Raw genomic sequence first — 19,441 nt, 5'->3', positions numbered from 1 at the left:
TTCTACAAAGCTTAATTAGCTAATTAATTCCCAATAAAAATAATAAATAATAAATATATATATAATAATATATTATTATATATTAATTTAATTATTATTTTAATTATATTAATATATTATATATATATAATGATATTTAAAAAATAAAATAGTTATACAATAATTCTTCATTTTATTAAATAGTATCTAATTAAAAAATAGAAGGAGGAAGGGTGAAATTTGATAAGTTAGTGTATGGCGTGTTATATCACTGATATTTTTTATAATACGATAATTATAAATCAAGATTAATGTCACGATTTGTGTATGTGTATTTATTTAACAATGAGAAACGTGAAACGTAAATTGAAAAATAATCATTGCTTATCGTTAACACAGTGTTAGTTGCATTCAATCGTCCTTTTATAGTCGCATCGTGCACGATGCACGTAAAAGGAAAAAGAAAAAGAGAAAGAGAGAACATTGCTCCGTTGCATAATTCGTGATCTCAAGTTTAATCGTCACGATGAGATCTACAGAACAGGAAGAAGCATCAAACAACATTCTAATTACATTCTCATACTCCAACCAACAACGAGAAATTGTTCCAAACCGAATCGATCTATCTCTCTCACTCACTCTCTCTTGGAAATCATCAACTTTAGTAATTTTCCTTTTCTAAGAATACTTATATATCCCTGTAGCCTATCAAAAGCGATCTAGCGGAACGAGCCTTCTTCGGGATTTTCGCATTCCATTGGTTCGAGAACTCACGAAGGTCATTTCCATGAAACTCCAACTGGACCTACTACTACTACTACTACTATTACTACTACTACTACTACTACTACTGTTAGTACTAAAAGATTTATCGAAAGGTTTGAAGAAAATAAAAGATATAAACATGTTAAACGTAACAAGTAATAGTAGTAGTATAAAGAAAGGAGTCCCTTGAATCCACACACTTAAGATTTGCCCTAGCTGCAAGGCACTTTGTATACTTATTACGATACATCTCGTGCAAAGACGAGAAGCATTTCTCGGGTTCGACGTCCGGTCAGTTGTTCATGCAGCTACTCTGAGTTGCAGCTGCAGTAACAACGTCAGCAGAAGCAGAAGCAGCAACAACAGCAGAAGCAGCAACAGCAGCAGCAACAGCAGCAACAGGAGAAGCAAAAGCAGAGGTTGGGGTGACTTCTATTCTATCTTTTCTCTTTATCCCAGTCTTCTCAACACTCAGAGGACTCGTCCAAGAGGAAAGTCACCATCTTGCTGATCCCTTCTTCGTGATCTTGATACTATGATTAAACTCGAGTCTTCTATGTCCGTTGTTGTTAGTTGTGTCGTCTTAGTTAGTTACTTAGTTAGTTGTCTTCGTTAGTTCAATGTGTCCAGTGAGATTAACGATGATATGATCGTTCATGAAGTTAGTGTTCTTTTCTTTTTTGTATCAAGGTCATATTAATTTACCATCAAAGTTGGACTTTTTCAATTTGTTTTTCACAATACGTTGGAAAATGATATTAGGGTGAACATAAAGTAAAGTTCATGCTATTTTTATATTAACATCTACAAAATAAATTTTATACAAATAAAAACAATCCATTATGCAGTTTATTTAAATTAATATCTTTAAAATAAATTTTATAAATAAAAAAAAACAATACCTTGTGCAGTTTATAACACGATTTGTAATACAATAAATGCACAATAAATTTTTGCTTCATTTTAATATTATGTATCAAATAAAAAGTGAAATATTTCATTTTGTAAAAATAAACCATTCGTTTTGTTTCGGTTTGTCCGATAAAATTCTAAACTCTCAAGTGAACAATTATTATATTCTAAGAAAGCCAATAACGAAGTACACGTCGAAAGTATATACTAAGGAAGTAAATGAGGGGGAAAAATATACATTAATAACAATAATTAAGGGGCGGCACTGATGAGTCAGCTTGCGGTCCATTTACATGTACAACAATCTTGCCTACCGTATCCACCTTCGTGGAAAAGGACGTCCAGGGCGGTCATAATGGATACTTAAAAGACCTAAAGGTTTTACCAAGAACCAGTATTTAAAAAACGGATAGGTCATCTAACATTCTTCACCTTCATAGGGTCAAAAATATATTCACCTTTAACTTCATCAAAGAGAAGAAAACGAATTTTCAAACATTTTCAAAGAAATGTTGTATTTTTAATAACAAATATAATACAAAAATGATAACCTTATCAAAAACACTTCACATGAGATTAAATTTTTTCTTCAGACACTTGAAACGATTTTAAAAATTTCTTTTTATATTTCTACACCAAATGAAAAGGAAAAATAAAACAATTCTATCTTAGAATTGTGGGTGGATATAGGGTTTGAAAAAATCAATGCCAATATCTTTGGTATACGTGACTCTTAAAAAAAAAAAAAAACGAATACCGCAAATACTTTGCGGTCCGATAACTGCTCATCTCCATCGTCTCTATGGAATTCGATTCCAACAACTTTTATTGCTTTAGTTTCTAACCGCGTTGAAATAAACCCTTTTCTCCCTCCCTTTCGGATAAAAAATGATGTATGTGAATGTTTTTCTAAAAAATAAAATAATCTTCTATGATCATATCGTAATAATTTTGTCTTGTTCTTTTTTTCGAAATTGATAGCACGTACGTGCTTTGGTATCCAATAAGAATGAACACAACAACAAAAATGATACAACATAGAAATGGAGGTAGAAGAAAAAAAAAGGAAGAAGAAATTAATCTTGACGATGTAATGTTCATTAGTGTTGGCTTTCGATCATCGTACGAAATTAAAGAGAGACTATACGAGTATTAGAGACTTAATAAGGAAATGCAGAAGTCCTGCTACATCATTGAGCATTCTCCTTTGGATCACTATACTCTTCTTCCTGTCTTCAAAGAAGAACACCGTCAGTATTTTCTATTTTCTTTTTTCATTCTTTCTTCTTCCTTTCTCTTCTCTTCTCATCTCTTCTTTTATCTTTTTTATTTTGTTCGTTGGTATTTCGAATCAATTCTAAACGGCATCCAGATAGTGACGTAAGATCTCTAGAGAAACGAGAAGAGGCGTCAGGACCAATCTCTGGCATTAGCCTCGGTACTCGTGTGTGCTTTACACGGCTGTCATACCTGTTTGCGCAGAGGCATCGGCACCACCTTGCCCACGTTCACCATTACCATCATAATCATCATCATCATCGTCATCGTCATCATCATCATCCTATTCGTCGTTATTATCATTATCAGTATCTCTCCACTATCACAACTGCTATTAGTTTCATTTTTTTCTATATCAACCAATACCTTTCTTTTATATTCATAGTTTTGATCTTCCTTCTTTCACTTTTTTTTTTTTTTTTTTTTTTTAACAAACATCCCACGTAAATTTATATATAAACCGGGATACTTCGATCACGCGCTGCTGTGGTTTTATTATAAAATGTTGTGATTTAATATAATTCTAAACTACTTAATAAATTTTAACAATGTACAAAAGAATAGCACTGAAAAAATAGAAAAAGTAAGGTTATGTCATATATAAATCTGAAAAAAACGTGAAATAATTGAATTGTAATACAGCGCCATCTATTAAGAACTTACAGAACTTAGAGACTTAGATAACCTCTAAATTATTATTTAGAAAGGATTTAATTATTAAAAAATAAGAAATAATCGTGATAAAAACTATCCTATATTCTAAGTTGTAAAAAATTACACAAAATACAAAAAAATTTTATTAAGATCGGTTGAATAGTTTCATAGTCCATAACAAACCAACAATGTGACACTGATTTTTCATATATAAAAATATGTGTATGTGTGTTGGTAAGAATATCAGCTTACGATTATACCAGATAAATATGGTCACACATCCCGTATCTAGAAATGAGAAAACTAAAAACGTTTTACGCGTAGGTGGGTAGTTTTCTCATATCGGTGTCCTCGAAAAAAATGTTCAACCTTCTCTTCCAGGATCTACCAAGTGTCTCCAAGTTAAGAATTTACCAAGGTTTAAATTCTCAAAATAAGTAACTCGTTTACGTATATTATAACCTTAAATGTATTCTAACCTATACTTGCTAGAAATGATTTTCAGTTAGTATATGGAAGATTGATCTCGTAAGTAGACATTATGTAACCATCGTCCATTCGATTAATCGAGGACCTCGAATGACCTCATCTCGGGAATAACCATTTGCAATAGTGCAACGGCAGCAACTGCATCATCACCACCACCACGGTGCAGTAGTAGTAGGCACATTTATACTGCTTATGTTAGGCCAACGGTGACCTTCGCTAATGATACTTGCGATTTGTGGTAAACCATGTGTCAAAGTTATTTTTTATTTGATTTTTATATTATTATCTCAAATCATATTCATATATACGCTAGATCGTAATCATCATCGTAATATCATCGTTATTATTATCGTTGTATCATTGTCACTGGTTTATTTATCAAGGTCTAGAATACGAATTCTCTTTAAGAGAAAATAGATTTATCCGTTAGATTCTTGAACAATTTCATCGACTAGACACAACTCTTTACAATCTTTATTTCTTTCTTTATGAGATTCTTTCTTCTTCTATCTGTTTCTTTCATTCTTTCTTTTTGTTTTGTTTTTTTGTTTCCGTACAAATTCCTGGGAGATCGTACGGAGGACACCAGGTATATCGAGCAGGCAACGACCTTCAACGAAGTCTCTCTTTCTTTCTCTCTTTCTCTCTCTTTCTCTTTCTCGGTCGACCTCAGCAAGGATACTCGTAATCTGCGGTGCATCGGCCCGCAGCTCGTCAGATCGCTGACTTTACGTTTCGCACCCACCTAGCAACGAAGACGTTCCTTCCCTTTTTCTAGATACCAAAAAGCTGTATAAACAAATACGGGTATATATTAGGTGTGTAGAATCAATTTGATCAATTTTTTATAAATTTAGTATTCACGTTTATAAAGTTATTATAATCTTATTATTCTTGTTGTCCATTTTTTAAAGAATTGTAGTTTCTTGATAACAAAAAGCTGTAAAAGCTGTATAAACCGATAAGGGTAGATATTAGGTATCGCAATTAATTACGTAAATAAAGTAATTATACATTTACTATTTTTGTGCATCTTTTAGATAACTGCAGTTTCTTGATATCAGAAAAACTGTAAAAGCTGTATAAATAGATAATTGTATATTTTAAGTATGGCAATTAATTCGGTATCTGTTTAATAGATTTAGTATTCATTTATAAAGTAATTATACATTTAATATTCTCGTTGTCCATCTTTTAGACAACTGTAATTTCTTGATACTAACAAGTTGTAAAAGCTGTATAAACAGATTATATATTAAGTGTTACAATTTATTTGATAAATTTTTAATAAATTTAGTATTCACATTTATAAAGTAATTATGCTTTTATTATTTTTGTTGCCTACCTTTTAGACAACTTCAGTTACTTGATATTAAAAAGCTGTATAAATAGATAAATGTATATGTTAGGTATGGCAATTAACTCGGTATCTGTTTAATAGATTTAGTATTCATTTATAAAGTAATTATACATTTAATATTCTCGTTGTCCATCTTTTAGACAACTGTAATTTCTTGATACTACAAAGCTGTAAAAGCTGTATAAACATATAAGAATATATATTAACATTAAGTATAGCAATTAATTCAGTACTATTTAAATAAATATCATATTCATATTCATATTATAAAATAATCATACATCAATCTTTTTCTTGGATTCATTTTTCATATAATTTTGATGAAATCAATTTCAATATCAAAACAACGAATTAATTTCTACATCTAATAGATAATACAAACAAAGAAAATTAATAGAACGAGATAACTGCGGTGTTAAAAGTGTAGAGTGGGAAAAGGGTGAAGGGATGGGGGGGGGGTATGCAATTTTTCCAAGGTCTTTTTGTTGTTGTTGTTGTTGTACTAGCCTCTCAACGATCATCCTTACTCGTGAACATAACCACGCCTTAAAGACACACCGCAGTATCATCCGATCCTCTTCCTATCTATTCTAAAGAGAAATAAAACAAAAAAACAAAAACAACAAGAAAGAGAAAGACATAATCTTGACGTTACACGTAAAAAGAACACCAACGAGTAAGATTCTTTTAAATTCCTTTTTTGTTTTTTGAACTTGTTTGGTCGTCTTGTCCTGATGCATCCACGAACTGACCGACCACCCTTGTGGACTCCAAGATGGATGGTATCAGCAATGAGAAAAGTAGTTTTGCTTCGGTTCTCTACCTGTTTTCTATCCTTCTCTCTATTCTTTTTCCCAAACCCGCTTGTCTCTTCTCTTTCCTTCCTTCTTTCACCGACTTTTACATCTTTTACGTTTTATTGCACAAATTATACATACGCTCTTTCTTCTAATAATTATTTCCACTTATTTATTCTGTATACTTTTTTTCAAATGAAATTCTTTATTTGAGTTTATATATAATATCTGATTTAATATTTGAAAAATTATTTAAATATAATAATAATAATAAAAGATGGCTAATTGTTAGATATATAAAAATCAAAATATTTTTATATCTTTTACAATCTAACGCGTACAATTTTAAGATACAAGTGTGTGCTGTATATTATTTTCGTATTTATAAAATTTTTGAAGTTAAATTAATTAAAATATTTCTTTTTATATATAAAATACGTTATATAATACAATGTCTGTGTACAGAACAAAAAAATTTATGACACCTTGTATAATATATGCATACAATACAAAGAGAGTGGTTCAATTGCATCTTGTCAAACTCGTTTATTGATAGAGTAATCTTTAAAGACGACCATGTTATCGATACACCAAAGGAGATTAATAAATAAAAATTAATTACAAAAAATAATCGGATCAAACCTTACAGATAACTTATCTATTCACGAACCTTTTACGTATACCTCATTCGTTCGATCTCAAGGAAAAATATTCCATCGGCTTGAATGCAATTAACCTAACCTCCATACCGGATGTTCATGATGATAATAATGAAAATCCTGGAATGTCGATGACATCGAAGTATACCATACAATTTTTGCGAGGTTATACCTTTTACTTGTTGACGTCACTTTGTAGTCCTTGTTTACAAACAAAAAAAATACAAAAAAAAAAACCAACCCCTACCATTAACCTCACTTTTCATAACAAGCAATAACATTTAGTTTACTGTATAATAAATAATTGATATTTTTAGATCATTTAATATATTTGTCTTGTTTAAAAATTGTATTCTATATTTTTATAATTTATTTGCATTAATTTATGTCTAAATTATGCAAACTAACAATTATATTGGGTGTAGTAATGTCAATTTTTAGATTTATTTTTATCAAAAACCAATTGCGTTTTTATCAGTCCGGTATTAAAAATTTGTAAACTAGATGGAAGAAAGTTATTGATAACGAGGGTGATATTACATTATTGATTAAAAATAAAAACTTGTTAAACATTTATTTGTTTGATTTTAAGGTTAACACTTTAATAGCCGCTCACACAACATGTGTGTGATAGCCGCAACAACCGTTATTTATTTATAACTATTTATATATTTAAAATTATATAAAATTAAATCAGTTGTTGTTTTCTTTTATGTTAATTTTTTCATAAATTTGATAAAGTTTCTTTAAATTAATTTTTGAAAAATATTACCGCCCTCTGGCGACGTTTGACTGCATAAACGTGCGGCCATTAAAGTAAAGCAACAGTACTTTTCGGTCCACCTAATACAACATTTTGTTTTTAATATTTAAATAATGTATTTGAAATGTTAATTTTTATGTTAAATTTAAAAAAAAAGGCTAACGATCCTACAAATCCTTCGGAAAATATTAATTATGATAGAAACAATAGTTACGCGAACAAAATAAATAATAGAATTGAAAATGTATAATCATCCCTCTGGGTATTTGTTTATTCTTTTTTTTTTTTACGGCTATCGTTATCCACTTTGATTGCATTCATTGGCCGACAGGAAATCGTTTGATTGCGAATTATCCTCATTAAGGTCGATCATCGTTCGAGAATTAATCGTTCTTCCGTCGTACGCCTACTAAGATTCACTCAAGTGTATCTTTATAGATGAGAAATAAAACCTCTTCTTCTTCTTCTTCTTCTTCTTCTTCATCATTTTATTTTTTTTATGGAAAGTAAATGAACAAAGAAAAAAAATTCAAAGATACGTAGAAGATATTTTTGTTAACGTTTATATATACATATATATTTTTTAACGTGTAAAACATGCTAGGAATATTTAATTTTTTTTCCTCATACTAAATTCGTGGAACTGTATAATATTTGTACAAAAAAAAAACCACAAATTCAATAAAGAGATGAACACACATTTACCTAAAATAATTATACACCTTTGACTAAACTCATATTTCCAAGAAATTTCATAGGTTTTTATTTTTACACAAATATTATACAGTTATACAAACACATATTATATTTGTAAAAATAAAAATGATGATGGATGATGTATTATTCGTGAAAATAAGAAAGAAATCGAATGCTTACTAGTCCCTTCTCGGTACTATTGTGAAGTCAACCAAACGAATAGAACAAGAAAGAGAAATAGAAAGAAACAAAAAGAGAGAGAGAGAGAGAGAGAGAAAAAGAAAAGGCGAGAAGCGAACGGTCCGGTTTTTGTTGATAGGGTGCAAGGACAGACAAGAACGAGTACTGCAAAACTGAAAGTCCAAAGAAACTGTCGACCACGTTGCATATATAGACGATTATTCTGTACCGAATGAGATCATAAACGGTACGAGAGAATTGTGAGGTTAAAAATCAACATGGCGGACGGATCTGTTCTATATAACGTGTCCTTATTAATGATAATTAATTATTATCTCATTCGTGTTAAACAAAACACGTAGGATATTATTTAAATGTTCTTATTAAATAAAATTCATAGAATTTAATATTTAAACGAATAATAAAGATTATCTTTACGAAAATAAATAGTTTTAATAAAAGATATTTTTTGGCAAGAAAGTAATTTCGGCTTGCACCAACAATTAGCGTTTTGTTTGTTTCGTTATTCTTTTGTTAATGTTAGAATTTTTTAGTTTTATTTAATTTACGGTTTATTTTTTATATAGAAACAATTGAGTTTTATTTCATCCTAGAAAACCGAAATTACTTTTTTGCCAACCCAATAATTTGTGATATTAAATGATATACTTAATAATTATTAAAAATAAATATTTAAATAATTTAATGTTACATCATTAATAATTGTAATTTATTTAGTATAATAAAATGAAATCTCATTAATACGAAGTGATTTAATTGTTGATGTTATTGATTTACAGGATGACGGTGGTGTCGAATATTTCAATACAATAGTAGTGCAACCACACCTGAAGTTGGTCACGAATCAAGGCAGGGGTTTCCATGTGAGATGTCGATACCAAACACGAGATAAAGTTGTTACGAACGATCAGACCCACGTGGCCATGTTGCAATCTCTACCACTTCAGGTTAGTTTATTAAATCCTATGAAATACTTTGTCAAAACTTTTTTTTGTTTGTTCTTTTAAATTATATTAACATTTATATGATACAGGCAACTGCTCCTATGCCTGGATGCACGATGAAAATCTTCAGTGGAGATCCTACGAGGCATCAGGTGGCAGAGAATGTAAAAATCGGTGATCCTCTAACTTTGGTCATCAGTATTGACAAACAAGAGATGTTTGGTTTAAAGATCTCCGATTGTTTGGTTCGAGATGGTCTGGGTTGGGGAGAACAAAGGTTGATTAATAGCGAAGGGTAAGTTTTTCTAGGTTCAAATTCTGACTCTAATATTAGGGGGACCAAAAGTCCCCGTAGTAATGTCGTTACTACGCATGTCAAATTTTTATATTTATATTTTAATCAAAAAACCGATTGATGATTTTTACAGTATTACAAATTTTGCATACCAGATAGAAAAAGACTGATGAAAACGTGATTAATTAATTTAATTATTGATTAATAATAAAAACTTGTTTAAATTTTGAGATTAAAAAGCGACATTACTTTCCGATCGATCTTATATTATAACTTATACAGTTAATCACAAAAGTATTCGTACTATTACTGTAAACTTAAGACAATCAATATTTTATTGTTATACAATATTAACATATTTTAAAAATATTAAACTTTACAATTGAAATAAATTTTAGAACAAAACAAAATTGTATTCTAAGTAAACTAAAATATTTGCATTACAATAATAATTATTTAAAATATACAATATTACGAATACTTTTGTAAAAATCATATGTATATATATGAAAACAAGTAAATATATACACGAAAAAATATTTTTTTTGCGAATTGATGATTACAGGATGAATAATTCAAAAGAAGTTCCTCTTGGAACCTAAAATTTCGTGAAAAACAAGTCAAATTGTCTTCTTTATATTTATACATATATAATACCTATAAATATTATTTTGTTTTACAGATGTCCCGTAGATGGTGAAATCATGGGACAATTTACTTATAACGAAGATAAAACGGAGGCAAAAGTCAATTTTCAAGCACATAAATTTCCATACACGGCGAGCGTTTATTATCAATGTAATGTGAGACTCTGTGTTAAACATGGCGGAGGATGCAGTAATACGGTAATTTTTTTCTTCCTTTTATATATATATATGTTTCTTTTCTTTACGATTCAAAAAATGTATATTAGTATTGTGTGTTAAAAAGAAAAAAAAAAGAATAAATGATTATAAATTCATAATTTTATTTACATTTACAGCCACCGTTATGTAACACGATAACGAGAAGACGCAGAGACACAAACAACGGTGGCGATAATATTAAAACTGTCGAAAGTCTTGATGGTGGTACACCTGCTACCATTGAAGTTTATAGCGGGCTTTACGTAAATGAAGCTTCCGACGTTAGCTCGAAATCCGATTTTACCGATGACGTCTTCAGAGAGAGGGTAAGAACATTTAATAAAAATATATTTTTATAAATAAATAATGTAATTGATTTTGTTGTCGCTATTACTCAGATTTAGATTTATTTAAAAAAATTGCAATTATACGTCTTTGGAAATATATAAAATCATTCGAAATTAAAAGAAACAATTATCCGTTTAATAATTAAATAAAAAAATAATTGATCTCGTTGCTCTTATTACTTAGTTTCAGATTTGTTTAAATACAACCTAAAAAAATTGCAATTATACATCTTTGGAAATATATAAAATTATTCAAAATTAAAAGAAACAATTATTCGTTAAAAATAACATATTTCGCGTTATTCTCGTATTATTTAAATTTACAATTAAATTGACTTAAATATAACCTAAAAAATAAAAGATAAAATTATTCGAAATTGCAAGAAACAATTATCCGATTAAATAAAATTATTAAATAAAAGAAAATAATTTATAATTTTAGTTTTATAATTTAAATTTAGATTTACTTAAATATAATCTAAAAAGATACAATTATTTGAAATCGAAAGAAACAATTATCCGATTAATGATTAAATAGACAAATGATTGATTATATAAATATATTAATCATTATTATTCAAATATCAATTTGTTTTAAATATAATGAAGAAAATGTTTTGTTTTAACAGACGATTGACGATCCAAATAGCATCTGCATATCGCAGAGAAGCTTCGCCATCGGCATCGCCATTGCAGGCTTGATACTTATGCTTGTAGTAATCGCCGCCATTTTGGTACTACTCGCTAGAAGACGACACAAGAGTGTGTCAACGACAGGATCCTCGATTTACAGTGGACCCTATACGAACACTGCCTACAGTCATAGCAGTTAAAAAAGAACATAAACGTTCTTAGTAACGTTAGTATGAAGAAAAGAAAACAAACTACAACAATAAAGAAAAAATAACTAATAATAATAATAGTAATAATAATAATAATAATAATAATGATATTAATAATTATTCATATTAATATTAATAATAATAATAATAACAATGAATGAATAACGGTATCTCGATAGGATCTACCGTTTTTCTTTACGAACAACAACTTCGAAATATTTTTTCATCCGAAAGAAAAACAAAGATGAAAAGAGAGAAAAAATATGTGTTTTTTTTTTACACATTAAAAAAAGAGAATATAATTAAATAAATGTGAATAACGTTTATAATTAATTAAAAACTAAACTGCCGTTGATTACTGCCCATTTTAACTTTGAAAAGGGGAAATATAAAACGAGAAAGAGAACAAAATTTTCTCAGTCCCCTAATCCTCCATTTTGAGGAAAAAATATAAAAACGTTTTCGTGAATATTTTTCTCTTTTTATTTGTCTCTCTCTCTTTTATTATCTTTGAAAAATATTTCGTAAAAGATCCTTTCGCGCTTCCTACGACGTTAATTCGATTGTTTTTTTTTTAATAATAATAATAATAATAATATAGCAAAAATCGAACAAATCGAATCGACGACGATCAAATGCGCTTCGTCTACAGCGCCACGTCTTATCGAAATTTCTTAGGAAATCGATCGTTTTAAAAACGATTATAATCGAATCGACACGAATAATTTTCGTTAAACTCGTTGTCGTTTTGAAATAGAAATATTTTATATAAATATATATATAATTGTTCCGTATACTAGTCCGGTATACCCTGTCATACGTAAAAAAAAAAAAAAAAAAATAATACCTGTCGTATTAAAACTGCACGTGAAAAACACACATCAATCTTCCGTCCATATTTTACGATAGTCATCTTTTTTAAATAAAAAAGAATAAAAAAAAAAGAAATATAACGTAATTTTTAAATTGAAATTATCTATTGGGTTGTTTGGAAAGTCATTTCATTTTTATTTGGTGAAAATGAAGACAATTTACGCTTCGTGGTTAAATCTAGGCCTTTTAAGTGGACATAAATAGTTCAATTTGATTAATTTAATCTCTCAGCGATCTCACGTGTTGTTATTTATCGGTTTGCATCAAATAATGTATTTATTGTGTCAGGGAAAAAAATGAAATTACATTCCGAACAACTCAATAATTTTATTCGCGTAGTTTTTAAGAATTTTATTATATTTTTTTTTTTTGCATTTTGTTTTTTTTTCATAGTCAACTTAGACAAACGTGATGCTCTGAATCGAATCAAATACTCCCAGTTATGATTTCTTTTTTTTTTTGTTTTATTTTTTTGTTCACTCCCTTTGATTGTATAATCAGATTTTGTAATCTTTTATAACGCTTAAATCACATTCTCTTTTTTTAATAATTAGTAATTAATTTTCAATCAACCAGGTGCTGCTCCGAACTTCCTCGATACTTTTCTCTCTCTCTCTCTCATTTTTTATCTTGAAATATTTATAATTAACACAACGAGTGTTTTTATTGGTTCATGAAATTTATTTAATTCGAACATTTGTCAAACAATTTATTACAATGAGAAAGAGAGAAACAATACCGGAATAAAGTGACATCAATTTTCGGAGCATTTCTAGTTTTTAATTGTCAACGAAAGTAAATTAAAAGAATTAAACAAAACAAAAAAAAAGTATAAAAAGATAAAAAAAGAAATAAAAAAAAATAAAAAACGAATAATTTAAGGACGAACAAATAACATGCATCAACCAATATCGTCGTCTCGTTTCATTTTGGTTATCCCTAAAATGTGTTGATGGTGATGTAATGAGTGTTACCAATTGTAATTAAAAATTTAGGTTCAAAAATAAAAACAAAACAAAACAAGAAAAGAAAAAGTTTGAATCAACGAGACGACAAAATAATTCGTCTTTTAATTAATTACATTTGTGCAAAATGAATAAGAATAATAATAAGAAATAGAAAAAGAAGAAGAAGAAGAATCACAAAATAAAATAAAATAAAATTTAAAAAAAATTATCTTCGCAATGGCGATAATAATTTGGTAATAAATTCTTTTTATTTTTAAATAAATGATTCGGTATACTTGTTCTTCTTCGATATTATGTAATAAGAAATAAGAAAGCTTTTGTATTTTACGAGAAATCTACGAAAGTTCTGTTGCAAGATGGCGTAAGGCCGACGATTGGACCACGTTTACAACAATTCCTTTTTTTTGTTTTTATATTATTATTATTATTATTATTATTATTATTATTATTATTATTATTATTTCTATTATTATTATAATTATTAATAATTAATATTATTATTTTAATTAATATTGTAACGTCCATCGTCGAGCCATATTGGCATTGGTTCATAGCGACATTGGGGATTAACAATACCTGTATAATAGTAATCCTTCTGCCACATTTATTTTTTTTTCCTTCTATTCTTTACCTCTCCTTTTCTCGCCCTTCTCGTTTCTTTTTTTTTGTTCTTTTTTTTTTATCATACGTTTCGAGAAGACAGACCTCGTTGCATCCCATAATGTTACTCTGGACCTTTGTCATAAAAAGTATCATACAACGATATCGTGTAAATAACGAAAAAGAACCTTTAATAAAATCTTGTAATCATTAAATAAAAAAAAAATTAAAAAAAAGAGATCTTTTCATTCACCTTTTAAAAATATATATTATAACTTATTATTATACCTTTTAAAATGTATATTATTTTAAATTAATTTCTTGTATATTTTATACATCAATTAATCTTTTTTTTATATTAATTATTATTATCATTATATATATGTAAATATTTGAAAATTATTAACCAATAATTTTTAGTCGATAATGTAGATTATGATAATAAATTTATGTTATGAGTTAGAAAACTGTCTTATCGACAGATGATAACAATAAATTTTATAAATTATCGACGTAGTATGTACAATGATATATTATATGTATATATCTTAATGTATATAAATTACGTGTAACGTTGTTTGTTCGCAATGGACTCCTAAACTACAGAACCAATTTTAATAAAATTTTACACACTATGTGCAGTTTTATCAAACTTGAAAGATAGGATAGTTTATATCTCAAGTTATAATCGCAATATTATTTTATTGCGAATTATTTGTTTATTAACAAAGAGTCATGATTATCTCTGTTAGTTCGATAAGATTCTAACAGATGGCGGTATAAGGTAATTCGTTGACTGGATTGAGTAAGTATCCAATAGATGGCGCCATGTTAAAAGTACAACATTTTATGTGTGTGTGTAACCTACGATTTATTATTATAACCACGTGTATTTGGTGCTAGCATAATCGGCCACGTGTTGCTGAGGCTAAATAAGTTAAAATGGCATTATCGTAAACGTAATACAGTGAAAATAAATTGTTCTTGGTTTTGCTATGTTTAGTGCTTTATTGTGCTTATAGGACTTTATTAAAAGTCTTCTATTAAAATAAATACATGTAAGTATTATCATATCATGTCACATAATTCTATTATTGTTATATCATTATAACAGGAATGAAGCGTTGTAAACAAAGTATACTTTATTTACGTTAATAAATTATTCTTTATTGAAGTAAGAAATATATATTTTAAATTGCAATTTTTCATAGCTATCTATACATCAAAATTAGTTATCCGGATTTTTATTACTAATTATGGCAATTGAAAAATAAATAAACATCAATCTCTCAGCGCAAAAAAATTGAAATTGAAAAATTATAATTGCGATTAAAAAATAGGGATTGATCTTAGAAGGGTGAAACAATATATACATATATTTTAACAATTTAAATTATTATTTTCAGCCAAATGCCACCAAAAAAATCTAACCTCAATAATGCGCGTAGCAAAGAGGCACGACGCAAACGTGTTGAAAGAGCTCATCAGTCGGCAGAACAAACTATAGCAAGGAATGCGGCTCAAAGAGTCAGGACAGCAGAGGGTCGTGCACACGAATCCCAAGAACAGCGTGACGAACGTCTGCGACAAACTATCACGAGAACAAGAGCGGCACGTGAACAAAATATAGCTACAGCACGAGGACAAAAACGAAAGAGACAGCGGACCAGCGCTGAACACTCGACGGATAATGTAAATTTAAGAGAACAAGTTGCATGTACACGTGCAAATAAAAATTCAGAGCAACGCAATCAACGTCTTCGTGCTGATACATTAAGAAAACGAGAGGCACGTCAACCAGTGACCAACGCACACAGAAAATGTAACCAACGGCGAAATAAATAAACCTAACATAACCTAACCTAATATATTCTCTATATATGTATATATAAATGTAGATTTCGTTTGTGTCTAATCGTGAATCTCCAAAAGTACTTTACCGATTGTCTTGAAATGTTGACACAACGTTGAATTCGCATAAAGCTACGTTTTTATTACATTAATTTATTTGTAAAATAATTATATTTAATTTTTTTTTAATAATTTTTTATATGACTACAGATTTCAGTGAATTCTCGGTACATTTGAGCCTATGTAAATATGTTCACGCCAAACATTTGACATATGTGAGAATATGAGAGAAAAACTAAAGAGTGCGTGTGAGTGTGTATAGGAATATTTCTAAAAGGATCAATAAATGTCGGAAAAATGTTCTTTTATGGTGCGTGCGGCGATATGAGTGTGAGTGTGTGCGTAAGAGTGTTTCGATTGAAAAGAAAGCAAACGTGTTTTATTTGTAAGATGACACTTCTTAATGTTGTCATTTTGTGTATGTATGATGAATGCGCCGAAGTCTCTGGAACACTCCTAATGCAGAAGTATAGGAAAGATCCAGTCTTTAATTAATCGGAAATGACCTAAGAGCTTCGAGGAAGAATGCAGGAGGTAGCGAAAAAGGTGGAGTTAATAAATATGTATATTATGACAACGTAGGGAACCAGTGATTGCCTTCTTGATTCCGTCATTTAACGACGAGTCTATTACGAGTGTATTAAAGTTCAGTCTGATTTTTCAATACTTATGTTCAATTTTTATTTCCATTTAATTGAAAGGGGGGAAGGGGGAAAGTTAAGTTATCTTCTACAGGAAAAATGCCGCTTATATGTCCTTTCATCTAGAGAAAGATTAAGGTTTTTATAAAGGACCGGGAAGACAGAAATTGAGTTCGTTTCGGAAGAGGGAGGTGTAACGTTTTGGAAACTTATTATTTCTCTTTTTTTTTTCTTTTCTATTTAATAATCGGACTGATTTTGAGCCACAGCAACGCGTGGCGGGGCACAGCTAGTACATATATATATATATAATAAGAAAATTTGATGTGTATTATTTTTCATAAGAGAATAATAAAATTGTACAAAATAAAAATTGTTAACAATTTAAAAAAAAAAAATGTAGGAAAATACAAACTGTAAAACATCTCACAGAGTATCAAACGAGAATATGCATTTTTTTCTTCTTTTTTTATTGAATTATATATATAATTCGTTTTTGGAAAATATGTGATGTATAATATATTTATATATATATACATATATATATAAATACATATATACATATGTATATGTATATATAATATAACAAGAAATATAATTATAGACTGACATATGTGATTCTATGAAATTTTTAGTCTAACTACGATTGATGTTGTTGTTTGTTGTGCATCCATCATCATCTTGGGTTGGTAATATGGCTCTTGATTCGCGTAATCTAATAAATTTTTTTTTTATTTATTTATTATTTATCTTCTTTATTTAAAATTATATTTTTTTTTATTTGTATTTTAATCGTACGATATAGATTATTTTAAAACACGTATAATATGTATGTGCATATGTCTGTACGGAATATATTGTCCCGTTATATCATAAGCATATATATATATATATATATATTATTTATATACTGCACTGACACACACGCATACACACTTACATGAAAATTAATCGAAAATGTTGAGAAATTTTCTTTCTATATCTTTTTTCTTTTTTTTTTTCTTTTTCATTTTCTAAAAGACTAGTTTTATTTTCGTTCGGACGCCATAGCATTCGTAATAATAGTAGTAATAATATTAATAAATGTAGTAGTAGTAGTTGTGTAGTAGTATTAGTAATAATAGTAGTAGTAATTTTAGTAGTATAATAATAGTAATAGTAATATTAATAATAATTATTAATGCAACCCACGTAGAAATCGGTGAATATGCATGAACGTTCTTCCTCTTCCACGCACATTTTTTTTTCTTTCACGATATCCTTAGAGTTTTTTTAAAGAATTTTTTTTATTAATGTCTTTAAGAAATTTATAAATTATATTTTATTTTTTTATTTATATTTTCTTTTTTTCGCGCGTTCCACTCATTATTTCCATTTTTCACTAATACGTCACCTGAATACTTGTACGCATTTTTCTTGTAAAACACATTGTATACAACGTCACTGATGAACAACGAGACAAATAAAAGATGGCGTAGTGGGGTGGGGTGGGGAGAATGGTTAGGGAATAATAATTAATCAACACACGATTAAAAATAAAAATATTTTTCGTGAAACATCAAAATATATCTCGTGGATAATTATTTTAATAATTAGTAATATTTTTTTCGAAACATTTTTAAGATGAAATAAAAAATAAAAAAAGTAAGATAAGTAAAATCAACACATGATATATTATTCGACAAAACAATATTGTTAATTGTTAAACAATTAAAGCAACATTTTTTTATTTCAATTTTAATGTCAATGTTAAAGCACCAAATATATTTTATTGAGAAAATTAGAAGAGATCAATCAAATTTATTGAAATGTTTCAAACAAAAACGAACAAATTAAACATTAACAATATAACCAACGATAAAAGAAAATATTTTTTTTTGTAAGAAGAGAAAAAAAAACAGAATATTATTATTCTTCTCGATTTGTGTATAATACTTAATTATTATTATTATTATTATTATTATCATTATTATTATTATGATGATATAGTTTGTTTATACCTCCATGATGGAAATTCTTGGGATAGAAAAAATTATAATCCTTTTTCTTTTTTCATCTTTTCATGTCCTTTTTTTTAATCATTTTCTTTGGTTCAACATATTTCCATTCGATTATTAACACCCCCGATTATTTTCCCTTTTTTTATTTTCTCGTAGAAAAATAATATAAAAAATGTGCTCTCCGACATCTTTCCATCCGCAGCTATCGGATCTATAAATTTTCTTTCTTTCTTCCTTCTTCTTCTACTTCTTCTTCTTCTTCTTCTTCTTCCTTTCTTTTATTTTCTTCCTTTTATTATTTTTTTTTCTTTCATTTTTAATAATCGATATTCAATGAACGTTTACTTCTTGCATCCTGTTTGGTTCGACGATCTTTCTTTCTTTCTTTTTCCCTTTTTTTTTTTTTATTACTAACCTTCAATTTTATTATTATTTTTCTTTTTGTTAACATTATTTCATATAAATCTTTTCTCGTTCATCTTTATTTTCTCATCGATACCAAATAGAAAAAAGAGAGGTTAGAAAATTATTGACAAAGATTTAATGGCGTAACGATATCATTTCGTCTATTTTTTTTTTAATTCTTTTTTTTTTTTTTTATTAAAGAACTAATAACAAATAA

General features: G+C 28.3%; 2 protein-coding genes across 4 annotated transcripts in view; both read left to right on the top strand.

Moving 5' to 3' along the window:
* The window catches only part of pio (zona pellucida domain-containing protein piopio), an 86,903-nt gene extending 72,400 nt beyond the window's left edge, over positions 1–14,503 (top strand). For all 3 annotated transcript variants that reach the window (XM_015327569.2, XM_089179074.1, XM_089179075.1), the window contains 5 exons: positions 9,333–9,500; positions 9,587–9,792; positions 10,475–10,637; positions 10,775–10,963; positions 11,614–14,503. In XM_015327569.2, the coding sequence (XP_015183055.1) occupies positions 9,333–9,500; positions 9,587–9,792; positions 10,475–10,637; positions 10,775–10,963; positions 11,614–11,817 (930 nt within the window). In that variant the 3' untranslated portion in view covers positions 11,818–14,503. The remainder of the gene's footprint in view (positions 1–9,332; positions 9,501–9,586; positions 9,793–10,474; positions 10,638–10,774; positions 10,964–11,613) is intronic.
* Positions 14,504–14,784: 281 nt separating this feature from the next.
* Positions 14,785–19,336, top strand: LOC107069888 (uncharacterized). The gene is made up of 2 exons (XM_015327570.2): positions 14,785–15,325; positions 15,674–19,336. The coding sequence occupies exon 2, from the start codon at positions 15,678–15,680 to the stop codon at positions 16,110–16,112; it is 435 nt and encodes a 144-aa protein (XP_015183056.2). The 5' UTR covers positions 14,785–15,325; positions 15,674–15,677; the 3' UTR covers positions 16,113–19,336.
* The last annotated feature ends 105 nt before the right edge of the window (positions 19,337–19,441 follow it).

The sequence above is a fragment of the Polistes dominula genome, unplaced genomic scaffold (assembly GCF_049000335.1).
Source record: "Polistes dominula isolate Pdom_NZ unplaced genomic scaffold, Pdom_raw_medaka contig_37, whole genome shotgun sequence".
NCBI lineage: Eukaryota > Metazoa > Arthropoda > Insecta > Hymenoptera > Vespidae > Polistes > Polistes dominula.
The sequence above is the reverse complement of the archived record's forward strand: the minus strand, read 5'-3'. Positions and strand labels throughout refer to the sequence as shown.

Coding starts and splice junctions, on each gene's coding strand:
- LOC107069888 (XM_015327570.2), top strand. CDS start 15,678: ATGCCACCAAAAAAATCTAACCTCAATAATGCGCGTAGCAAAGAGGCA.